Genomic DNA, 12739 nt, shown 5'->3' with positions numbered 1-12739 from the left:
AATGGCAGGAAGGAACCAAAGGGCAAAAAATTCAATTGATTTCACATTCTATCATAATAGGTAAACAGGGAGCCGCTATAACTGTAAGTGAGAATGACTTTACAAAGCACTGGTTCAATGTAGCAAATTCTGTACCACATATATCTTTATATGTAGGAAAAAATTGGAAAACAAAAGATATTGGGCCTATGTTAAAAAAGGCTACACAAAGTCAATGGGAAACAACTGACAATCCATTGATTTTTCATTCAGCTGATAAAAATTACATTCAAATACTGTATGGAAATTCTTTGTTAGGTGTTCCTCAGGAAATCATGATTAACAAACAGGAACAAATTCAAATGATGTCAATACCTGAAACAGAGGAGAGTTTTTATACTGAGTTATTACAAGATGTAGAACGACAAGTCCCAACAGAGCTATGGTCAAAAAATGAAACAGATGTGGGTTTGGTAAAATCAGCCAGCCCAGTCAAAGTAAAGCTTAAGCCAAATGCATGCCTTCCTACAGATGTGGCCCTTAAAAATGCGCGTCTCAGAGAGCAGAATGCCGCGAGCACTTCCGAAATTCTGCGAGATCCCGCAGAAGGGGGGTTAGGTGGGGGACGCAGGAAATACAAAAACCTGTAGAGGGCAGTCGTGTTTCATGTAAGCCTAAACTGACGACAATATGTGTGCTCGACTTTATGCTGAGCAGCATACTATATGATATTGAAGTAACACCAAATGACAGGGATTGTCTGTGGTTTGGCAGTACTTTGATGTCACATGCACGCTTTTTGGCAAATATTTGGTTGGCCAAGTTTTCTTTTGCCAGTTACATAAACAGTCACAAAAATCCGAGTTAAACGCGGATTTGTCTTTTTTTTCTGAATAACGTTTTTCTTACGGTAGAAGAGACGTGATGTATAATAACTGAGTCTTATAACAAAATAATTCGCGAAAACCTTTGAAGAGACCGAGAGCATTTGCGCAATATCATTAACTAGTTCATCTAATTTTACATTTAGTTCCTTTTTACATCTGAACGATTTTAATAGCTTGAACATTGTAATGCGCTTTTCTGCATTACTGTACAGTACTTTTGTGCAATGGTGTTGAATAAATTTGTATAATATCATATGTTATAGTAAGTAAATAAAAGCATATTGTGAGTGTTAATATTCATAAATTCGATGAGTTTCTGAGGTGTTTGTCATTAGCAAAAGGCGCAGTTTTTTGTTGCTGATCAAAAACCGTTGGCTATGGGATTTTTTAAAATTAACATTTTTTTCTAATTATTATTATTATTATTATTATTATTATTATTTTGCCTACATTTACTCAAATAATATCAATGTTAAATATAAGTAAATCATACTTCAAGTTAGGCGTAAAACTAACATTTTTAAGTTGATGTTAAATACAAATAATATTAATTTGAAGAAAGCAATTATTACAGTTTGAAAAACTTAAATATATAACCTTGTCAAATATATTGATTAAAATAATCTGTAAATTAAATAGTAATATTATATTATTAAGGCGTATACATCAAATAAAATATGTACATTATAAACAAAATAAACTAAAAAAAAAACACATAACTGACATTAAGTTCCTCATCAAGTTCCTCAAGTTAATCATTTGTTTTGGATATATTTACAAAGCCACTGAATCATTTTTTACAGTGTGTACATTATGATCTTACGGCATTATTAAATGCATATAAATATAAATATGTAAAACTAAATAAAGGAGATGTCATACAGACTCCCTGTAAGCATACGTTTTCTTGATCGGTCCACGTGGGTTTAACACATAAACGGTCACATATTCTTTATAAAAATCCGACTCAAATGCGCATAATTTGATTCCTTTTTTTTTTGTGCAATTAGAAGAGATGTGATGCATAACTGAGTCTTATACCAAACCGTTAATTCGCGTAAACCTTGAAGAGACCGAGAGCATTTGCGCAATATCAGTAACTAATTTATATAATTTTACATTTAGTTCCTTTTTGCATCTGAACGTTTTTTTAATAGCTTTAACATGGTTGTAATGTGCCTTTCTTCATTGCTGTACTTTCTATATTATCATGTTTCACTTCGCACTGGTGTTTCACTGGGAATTTGTATACTTTTAACTAAGTAGGCTAATAAATAAAATATATTGCTTTTATTATCCACCATATATTTTGCTTTTTAAATAACAAATATGGCTGTTTTAACACAAATTAAGTATTTATTTATACATGTAGATCCAGAACTAATAGCAATGAGGTGTAAGTTTGACGGTTTCACATTCAGACTTCTTTTAGGCTGTGAATCTTTTGTATGTAAAAAAACAACACAGTCTATTCATTCTGATTTGTGAATTCATGTTCTGCTCGTCCCTATGCCAAATATTCTGTTGTATTATTATTTATTACCATTTTATGTTAAACCGAGTATAACTTCCAAAGCTGAAGATCTACAAAACTATCTACCGTCGTTACCTCGTCTTGATTTAATTAATGGCTTCAAAACGAATAACAAATTCATCCGAATAACAAAGAAAATATTCGGCCAGACATAATCACGTGTTTACTGGAACAGTTCTAAATGATAAACCCCTTAAAGCACGAAATGTGTATGAAGTGAATGAGTGCAATCTATAAAATGACATGGGTGACATTTTCTGCGCGTCCCTTATTTAGAGACGCGAGTCTTAAAAACGAATAGCACGATGTGTAAAACTCGTGCAATACATACGCCAAATTCCACTTTGGCGTGCATATGATACGCAAGTCCTTCCCATTCACTTAAACGGGGCATCTTTTTTGTCGTTTTATTTATTGGTTTCTCAATTTTTTTGCAATTTTTTTACCATTTTCGCTTGGGTTTAAGGTTAGAACAACTTTTTTTTATATAAAAATGACATCCTAACCCAAACCCCAACTCTAACCCCAACTCCAAGCGACCATGGCTTAAATATGGACAAAAACATTGAGAAACCTGTATATTAAATAACCTTATTAAGCTCATCTAAAATCTAACCCTAAACCCAATCGAAAATGGTTTAAAAAACAGAAAAAAATTGAGAATCCAATAAATAAAACGACAAAAAATATGCCCCGTTTAAGTGAATGGGAAGGACTTGCGCACCACATGCACGCCAAAGTGGAGTTTGGCGTGTGTATTGCACGAGTTTTGCACTTCGTGCTATTTATACGCAACCTCAGGAGACTGTATTCCAGCATCAAACGTCTTTAAACCCAGATGTAAAAAATACAAGTAAGTAATTTTTTTTCTTCATTTTATTTAATTACACTAGACCAAAAAAAAAAAACTTGATAAAATGCTGCACTCTGATAATAAAATATTCATCAAATATCTCCGTGTGACGATCTTTTAATTACTTCTAGTCAAAGCAAGCTTTATGGTCAATCTAGGTGAATATAAAATAAATAATTAAATAGATAAATATCTGAAACTGTAACATTTTAAAAGCTAAATTTAAACTGGAGATTACTAAGACATGAATTGCAATTAATATAATGTAAGCAAATAACAACTGAAACATTGGATTAAATCTTTCTAATTACCTTATTGTTTAAAATCATGTTGCTTGTTTTGAACTAAGTCAAAACAGATTTTTAAATAATAGAGAATACTGTATTTAAAATTGTAAACGAATATCTGATTATTTATTTATTTAGGTGAAGATTAATGAGAGAGTTTTTTTATTAAAAACGCAAACGCTGTATGGACATAGATAATAATGAGCTCAGCAAGTTTGTTGTAATGCTTATTATGCTTTTGTAAATTCTTGTCAAAACAGATGTTTTTGAACTATTGCGTGTGTATAGAGACCGCACTTGCGTGTCTCTGCGTTGCGTTTCGGATCTATAAGGCAGCGTGAGTCTTGTTAATCTTAATAACTTTTTTACATAAATCAGTTCCCGAACTTTGTCTCCCTCTATATCTCTTTAAACATCAAGCAAGTCCTGCATTTTATTTTCAAATTCCTGCATGTTTTTAAACCGAAACCAAGTTGTCAGACATGTGGATGTATGACTAGTATTAGGTTATATTTCACTCTCAGAAAACTTACAAATAACGATCATTTTAGATGTTTAATTAGTATATTTAAATCGCTAGACTAGGGATTAATGTAGGCTACTTATTTTTTTCTGAAAACATCCCACTCATTAAGACAGAATGGGTCTCATGAAACTGTGCTGACAGACACAATAAACGTTTAAAGGTGATATAGCCTACAGTTTTGTCAATGTGCTTTCAAGTTTTTTATTTTAATGCTACAATACAATGATGCATAGCACATAGGCACAAGCTGTATGAGGCTTTAAAATTGAGATGTTTGCTTTCCATGCGTAATAGCCCTCCTTTGCTGTCTGCCTGGTATGATTGTATTGGTCATCTAGGAATAATTTTCACTTTATCTTACTGAATGGGGCGCAGCGCAAACCTGTTGGCCTGTGACATCACACTACCGCGAGATCTATTCAAAAGCATACTTAGTCATGTACTGTCTCGTGGTGCTAAGACGTCACATGTCGTGCAATCGGTCTGCGCAGCGCCGCAAGAAGCCAAACGAGCGCTATTCACATGTAAATAAAACTGTTAGAAACCGGTTTTTCTGGTTCTCATTGCAGGACTGTGCGGGGGGAGGGCATTCCGTTTTCACGAGGATATACTTAACACACACATTTTAAGTACACCAATTGCATATTACGTTGCAACCCTATATCACGCAAATACGTGACTATTTCACGTATGGACCAACGTGAAAATGTCACGTTTTGCCCGCGTTTGAACGTGAGCATGTCACGTTTCCTTTTTGTGTCACTTTCACGTTTGTTTTGGGAGGCCTGACTTATAATGATAGAGTAAGTATTGAGTTGGACACTATTTTTTATAACAAATTATCCTTTTCTCCAGACAAATAAAACACTTGTGTGCATGTTCAATAGATATTATCTATAGAGTCATTGCTATCATTTTCACTTTTGTGTTGGGTTAACTCCCTGACCAGACCTCGTCATTTTCTGACCCTCTTCTTATTTGACTCAACGCTCGGCGCTCGTGTGGCTTCTTGCTGCGTCGCGCAGACCGATCGGCATGTGACGTCTTGGCACCGCAAGATCAATTCACAGTAAATGACTCAGTATGCTTTTACATAGATCTCACAGGCATGTGATGTCACAGGCCAACAGGTCTGCGCTGCACCCCATAGACCCTTTATAGAAAAAAAACTTTTAGACCCTTCTACAGCTCACGTGATCAAATAGTCTGCGCCCATTTCGGCAAAAGAAGTTGTGTTATTGACCATTGGTTCTAACGTGTTAGCAACTGTTGCTTTTGGTTTCACTAATATAATATACTTATATACGTATATATGTATATGCCAACTTTATTTTTGGCCATCTGCTAATATTTTCTATCCACTCCACTATACTACTCGGACCGACACGTCATTGGGGCCGACCTTAACAGTGCATGTCTGAAAGCACCCAACATATTTAATGCTAATTTTACTTACAAATTAAAAAAATATTTTTTTTACAGTTTACAAATAAAACAACATAAAGAAAGTTAATTCCAAAATCGAATGAATTGCACAGTCTTTGTTAGCTGAGTCAAGAAATTACAAACCACCCACCCACTAGGTCGGCCAATTCTTTGCCAACCCCCAATGCTAATCGATCTTAAGTGAAGCAAAAGAAAACGGGTTTTTCCAGATTTCACCAGCGTGGGGGGTTTTAATTCCTACCCAGTTCCTTTGTTTAAATGTTATGTAAGCAAAGCTACTATACATACGCTTTAAGTTATTTCAAATGAATGTTTATAACTTATAAAAATGTATGGATATCGCGTAACTTAATTTGACATATGTTTATATAACCAACTGACATTTACAGCAGGAAATGTAACGTTTAATGTGATCAAAATGTTAAAAGCATAATCCTCTTCCTTGCATGCAATCTAATCTACTAGGCAAAAAAATTATTCAAAAAGAGCATATAATAAAAAAGCTTTTATTTGTTGATAGTGGTCATACATGTATGCAGACTTTTAAGGCATGAAAGTTATTGCTACATTCCAGTATGTCCACCATGACTCTTCACTACAACTGGAAGAACTTTAAACAATCTGTTGATGTATTTGTTGCATGCCTTTTCTGTAAGTTCCTCAAACCAGAATTTGTCTATGGCAGCAATTAACTCAGACTTTGTTGTTGGTTTCGCTTCTTTCCGAATATAATCTTTCAGAGAATGCCACACCATCTCAATGGGATTCATATCCGGTGATTCTGGTGGAGTCTTTACCCAGTTAATACCCTCTGCGGCAATGACTTTGCTTGCAGCAGTGTGCTTCGGATCATTGTCCTGGAAAAAACGGTGGTGGACTCCGAAGGTTTCCCGAATATATGGGGAGGCAGTTTCTTTAATAATAGCGTCTTCAAAGAAAGTACGATCCATAATCCCATCAAAGATTGCTATAGGTCCTGGTCCAAGTCTGGATATCGCTCCCCAAACATGAACTTTCAGAGGATGCTTTGGCTTTGGTTTAAACACACGTCTTCCTGTCTTACGAAATGACATGGTGGCAAAGCGTTCCAAAGCCACAGTGGTTTCATCAGTAAAAATGACATTGTTAAATGTCTCATTCTCGGCGATCCATTTTTGCGCTTGTTCAAGTCGCTTCTCTTTATTTTTATCTCTGATCATGGGGCAGTTATACGTTTTACCATACCTCCATCCAAGTCTTTGCCTAACCCTGCGGATTGAACGCTCACTAATGTTCACTCCTTTGTCACGCCATAGCTGTTTTTTCGCAGAGCTTGCCGCCATTTCATCGTTTTGGCTGGTGATGCTCTCTATGGCTGTGACAATGTCCCTGAAACAAAAGCAAAACATGACATAAACATTTTACAATGGACACAACTAACATATGTCATATAGAGTATGTGATAGTGCGGAGAGGCAACTTACTGATTAATTTTGCGAGGTTTGCGTTTGGTGGTTGTTCGTTCCTTGTAATGTCTTCTGATGGTGCTCAGTGTTGCGTGTACACCAACAGAATTCAGATGGCGGTTTATTTCCCGTGTTGATTTTCCAGCAGATCTCATCACCCTGATGTCATCGGAATGAAGCTTACTTATCTTGGTCATTTTGAAATGTCTTCACTGTACATGTGGAAGGACTGTATTTATCTACATAGATCTCACGGTGTCAATGGGGGCGAGGAATGTAAGTGATAATGGAATGTGAATAATATAGATTCATGTGATGGTCCATTAACAATTCATCAAGGGCATATGGGTATAATGTATTGGTTGCTAAAGAAGGCTTAAGTACTACACGGTCATAAACACATGAGACATGACCATTCACGCACAGTGAGAATGTGCTAATCACTGTAAAAAATGATCATGCGCCTTAGTAAACTTAACTAAATTAAATGAGTAAATATAAAAAATAATTCTTGTTTTTATTTTAAATTATTAAAATTAACTGCTATAATGTATTTACGGTATATGAAGGTACTCCCATGTGCGTTTACGGTAGTCCAATTATAAAGGGTGATTACGGTAGTAAGCATGCAGTTTTTTTAATGGAATTGTAATGGCGGTTTGCATGCCGAGTAGACAACGCCGATTTGGTGGCGTTGGACTGAATTTTATTATGTGTAAGGTAATGTTTTTAAAATGCATGACACGTTGTGTAATTGTGTGTATTTAAATATGGCATGCAGGCAATAATGAATGGTTGTACCTGTGCTACAGTATGATACATATGTTGTAGCTGCGGCCAGATATGTGATATGTAGCTAAAGTGCAGGGGCACGGTGTTTTAAATGTATTGTAATGTGTTTGGTATTTGAGTAATGCATGTGTTTATGGATGATGTGTTGTTAAGTGTTTTTAAGGTGTAAGATTAATGGAGATTTATGGTTCGTTTTTAGGAGCTGGCCTAAGTAAAAAAAAAATCATGATTTGTTTTCAATCAGTGATTCAGTCAATTCACTCAGTGATTCATTCGTAAAATTAAGCTTTTATTAAAAAAACAGCAAAGCGCTTAACTCCAAACACTCTACAATACACAAAAGTTTAAAATATTTACAGTATGGCGTTTAAAAAGTGGAAAACTTAATCTCTTCTTTCGCAGGAGTTCGTTAATTCTGTCTCTTATAAGCTTCCAGTCACGCGGTGTTGGGTGAAATTTCCTAGCAACAGCATCGGAAATGGCTTGACGTAGATTCCAAGGCAGAGCGTTTTTCCCCTTCGAACCATCATAATTCACAGAACCTACCCAGTCCTGATAAATGGTAAACGGAATTAACCTTTTAAACAAACCACAAGCGAATCGATCTGCTTTAGGTGCACCGTCTGAGCCTGCTGAATCCACGTAAAGTTGTTTCTCGACCTCCAGGGACACGTGATTTAAAGTCACATCTTGTAGAACCACTCCCATGAGAGACCGTCGAACAGGATTATGAGACTGAAAATAAGAAGAGTTTCTTGGTGTTTCAGGCAATCTCAAACAAAATGACGACATTTCTGAAGGACAATGCTGAGATGTGCTGGACAGAGGAGAAGACGATGGATATTCTTGAAGAGGTGAACTGTAATCAAGCATCGAATTTGTTGACAGTTGGTGGTTTAAGTGAGCCGAGTCCCCCGTTATATCTGCAGGACGAGTGCGGTCAATAAACGGTGTAGACGCGTTCGATGGGAACCCTAAATCGTCATTGTCCAAATGCCCGCTGGTTGAAATGAAGTCCCCATGACCAGACGGATGGATGAAGATCGACTGTTGACATTCGGTCTGAGTTTCCACCGGAGTTGGAGGAACATAAACCGAAATGTCTGTAGCTGTAGCTTGATCAGCTGTCGGTGGATGAGACTGGTGAGACCTCTCATTCAAACGTGCCTCCAACAAACCAACTTTTGCCTCCAAATCCAGAAGCCTTCGAGTCAAGGCTGAAAGCTGTTCTTTTGATGTGCGGACAGCAGGGCTTCGGCGATGGATCATTGCAGCCTGTAAATCAGCAGGAAAAAATTAATAACTTTATCAAACGGATATTTGGGTTATACGATTGTGCGTCTCAGTTACAATAAATATCAATTACATACCGATTTCTTTTTTACCAGTCGAGTTTTTGGGGTCAAGGATTGAAGAGGGTTGTTCTCCTTTCCAGAATTCTGTAGAGAAGTGTACACTATGGTTAAGACACAAGTACAACACAAACTGAAAGTAGACGATAGGCCTACAGCAACTCAAAATTTTTTAATATTAAAATAAAAGCAAAAATACAAAAACAGATTTCTTACCTTTCGTTTATTCGTAACTTTCTTTGCGGCAGCCTTCTTGGGGTAAAATGCCTTTGCCTCCATGTTTGGTGAAACAACTGCGAATACCTACACTGACTGGTTTCATTTATTTTATAGTTTATTACCAACCCTCCAACAAAATGGTGTGAATGTACTTCATTTAGAAAAAAATAACAATGAAGAGATTGCAAATTGGTTATGATCTGACAATTGACATAGTGTGAATGTTAAAAAATTAACTTAAGAGACTGTAAATGGGTATTGCACGACAATCACCGGACATTCCAGACATTTTAATGGACGATCACTTATTATTCAAAATGTTAGTTTTTAGGACCATTATTTTAGGATTTAAATGCAAAATTTGCATTTAGATTTAATAAAAATTTAGATTTCGTTTTTTTCGGTTTTAATTGGTTGTGACCGGTGCTGTGCACTATACTTCTAAAATACATTTAAGTTGTTAGTTTTATCTTATTTGTCATTGCTACTTTTCTACTTATAAATAAATCAGTAAATCAGTCACAAAGTGTTGTTGGTGAATACAATTCAATTGTCAATTTTAAAAAAGCAGAAACGTGTAAAAACCCGCTTCAATTACAGTTAACACGTTAACAATATCTGAACTGTGCTCTTTTGCATACTTCTAATTTTCTCATGCACTTTGTGTCTTGTATTTCTGCAATATTTTAATTGATTTGGCCACATATGTGACCAGACTAACGTAATTTCTGTCATTTCTCTGTCTTTGTATCTCTTTAAAATATTGCTCATTTAAAAAAGATGACGCATTTATTAATCAAATTATTATGAACAAACAATTACGTTGAATGACTAGATGCACTGCAATATACGTTATCGTTTTAGGAAGAAAGTACATCAATCGGTAAGTATTAGTTACTTGTAGTTTTAAATTGTAAACATAATTTAATGTAAAGTCGTTTTTTTAATAAAAAAAAAACAGCATAAAGAAAAAAAACACAAACACACATTTATACCCATTCATTCGTTATTTCAATGGACGACAACTTATTATTCAAAATGTTAATTTTTAGGACAGTTATTTAGGATTTAAATTAAAAAATTGCATTTAGATTTAAACTTAAGTTTAAGTTTTTAGATTTGGGTTTTTTGTCGGTTTTAATTGGTTGTGACTTGTGCTGTGAACTATACTTCTAAAATAAATTTAAATTGTTAGTTTTTATCTTATTTGTCATTGCTATTTTTCTACTTATAAATAAATCAGTAAATCAATCACAACGTGTTGTTGGCGAAAATCACAAACTCACATACTTATACCCATTCATTCATTATTGTCTTTATAACGTTATTGTCTTTATAACTTTTTTATTATAAATCAGATTTTATATAAATAAGTTTTGAAAAGTATTGAATGCGAATGCGTGAGAAGGTACATGGAGAGCAACGCGAGTGTTTGTTTATACAGCCACATGTTATGAAATGTATTACTTTACACACACATTTTACAAAGAAAATATTGTAAGTGTAAATATTCAAAAGGCGCTGTTTCTGTTCGCTACTTTATTAGATGTACGTTTTAATATGTACATTTTACATGAAAATCTGTTCTATTTCTAGTCATTTCTTTTGGTTTGTACAACTAAAAAACATCACATAAGTGACATTTTATTAAGTTACTTACATCAATTATTCTAATAATATTTACAAAGCTATTGAATCTTTTTTTTACAGTTATGAATTACGGTTGCCAGGATTAAAACAGTCATAAGACTGACATAACATAGCATAGACAACATGGCATAACACAGACATGACATAGCATTTTAGCGCAATATAAATGTATAATATTGTTATTCTTAATATATAAGAATACTAATATATTTTTCGCAACATTTTTAACTTTTAAACATATAAAGACAACAAAATGGTGTGAATGTACTTCATTTAGAAAAACAATTGAAGAGATTGCAAATTGGTTATGACCTGACAACTGATATAGTGTGAATGTTAAAAATATTAAAAACTTAAGAGACTGTAAATGGGTATTGCCCGACAATCACCAGACATTTAAATGGACGACCACTTATTCAAAATGTTAGTTTTCAGGACAATTATGTTAGGATTTAAATGCAACATTAAAATTTTTAGATTTTGTTTTTTTCGGGTTTAATTGGTTGTTACTGGTGGTTAAGTGAACTATACTGTAGGCCTACTTGAGTAGACAGATTTCTAAAATACATTTACAGTAAATTGTTAGTTTTATCTTATTTGTCTTTGCTCTTTTTCTACTTAATGTTGTTATGTTGTATGGATGAGTTACATTTATTTACAGCACATGCTGTTTTATTGATCAATGGAAACGCTGATGTTTGCTTGCACATATGCTAAGAACAATATCTTTGCTTCTGACAAGTTTCTGTAATAAATCAGTAAATCAATCATAAAACGTGTTGACGTGTTGTTGGCGAATATCAATTTAAAACAAGCAGAAACTTGTATAAAAACCGCTTTAATCACAGTTAACCATATCTGAACGGTGCTCTTTTGCTACTTCTAATTTTCTCATGCACTTTGTGTCTTTTACTTCTGCAATGGATTAATTGATTTGTATCTCTTTAAAATATTGCTACTTTAAAAAAGACAATTAAAAATCAAATTATTATGAACAAACAAGGACGTTAAATGATGCATTGCAATACACGTCAACGTTTTTGGAAGAAAGTACGTACATCAATACATAAGTATTATTTATTAACAATATCTGAACTGTGGTCTTTTGCGTACTTCTAATTTTCTCATGTTTTTTTAACACCACGTAAATCACTTTAAAATATTGCTACTTTACATATTATTATTTTTATTTTATTTTTCTACGTTTATTTTACATTTTCTACGTTTTTCTTTCAATAAAGATAAACATTTATTTTTGTCTTAACTTAAAACATTGTTTTTTAATTTATAAATTAGATTTTATATAAATTTAGTTTTGAAAAGTGTTGAATGCCAACGTGTGAGATAAGATACCTGGAAGGAGACGCGGCGTGTTTGTCTATATTAAATTTATTATTTTACTATTTACTATTTTATTTCACAAAGTAGGCTACATATTGTAAGTGTAAATATTCATAAACTCAACACTTCGGATAATTTTTTCATCCGTAAAAGGCGCAGTTTCTCTGTTCGCTATTTTATTAGATGTACATTTTAAATTTAAATTTCTGTTCTATTTCTTGTCATTTATTTTGGCTTTACCAACATGTACTGTAAATGTGCCTTATTGTTGTCCTTAATATATATGAATACTAATATATTTTTACAACATTTTATACTTTAAAACATGTATTTTTTATACCACCTTAATCTCTTTAAAATATTGATACTTTTAGAAAAAATTACATAATTATAAATATTATGAACAAACAATGAAACTGTCAAAATTC

At 33.8% G+C, this 12739-nt stretch overlaps 1 protein-coding gene across 1 annotated transcript; it reads right to left on the bottom strand.

Moving 5' to 3' along the window:
• Positions 1 to 7863: 7863 nt before the first annotated feature.
• LOC129437150 (uncharacterized) lies at positions 7864 to 12039 on the bottom strand. Its single transcript, XM_055195322.2, has 2 exons — positions 9120 to 12039; positions 7864 to 9024 (listed from the first exon to the last, which is right to left on the bottom strand). The coding sequence occupies exon 2, from the start codon at positions 9016 to 9018 to the stop codon at positions 8077 to 8079; it is 942 nt and encodes a 313-aa protein (XP_055051297.2). The 5' UTR covers positions 9019 to 9024; positions 9120 to 12039; the 3' UTR covers positions 7864 to 8076.
• Between the last annotated feature and the right edge of the window lie 700 nt (positions 12040 to 12739).

The sequence above is a fragment of the Misgurnus anguillicaudatus genome, chromosome 9, assembly GCF_027580225.2.
Source record: "Misgurnus anguillicaudatus chromosome 9, ASM2758022v2, whole genome shotgun sequence".
Taxonomy (NCBI): Eukaryota; Metazoa; Chordata; class Actinopteri; order Cypriniformes; family Cobitidae; genus Misgurnus; species Misgurnus anguillicaudatus.
Note: the sequence above shows the minus strand (reverse complement) of the source record. Positions and strands in the feature narration are given on the sequence as shown.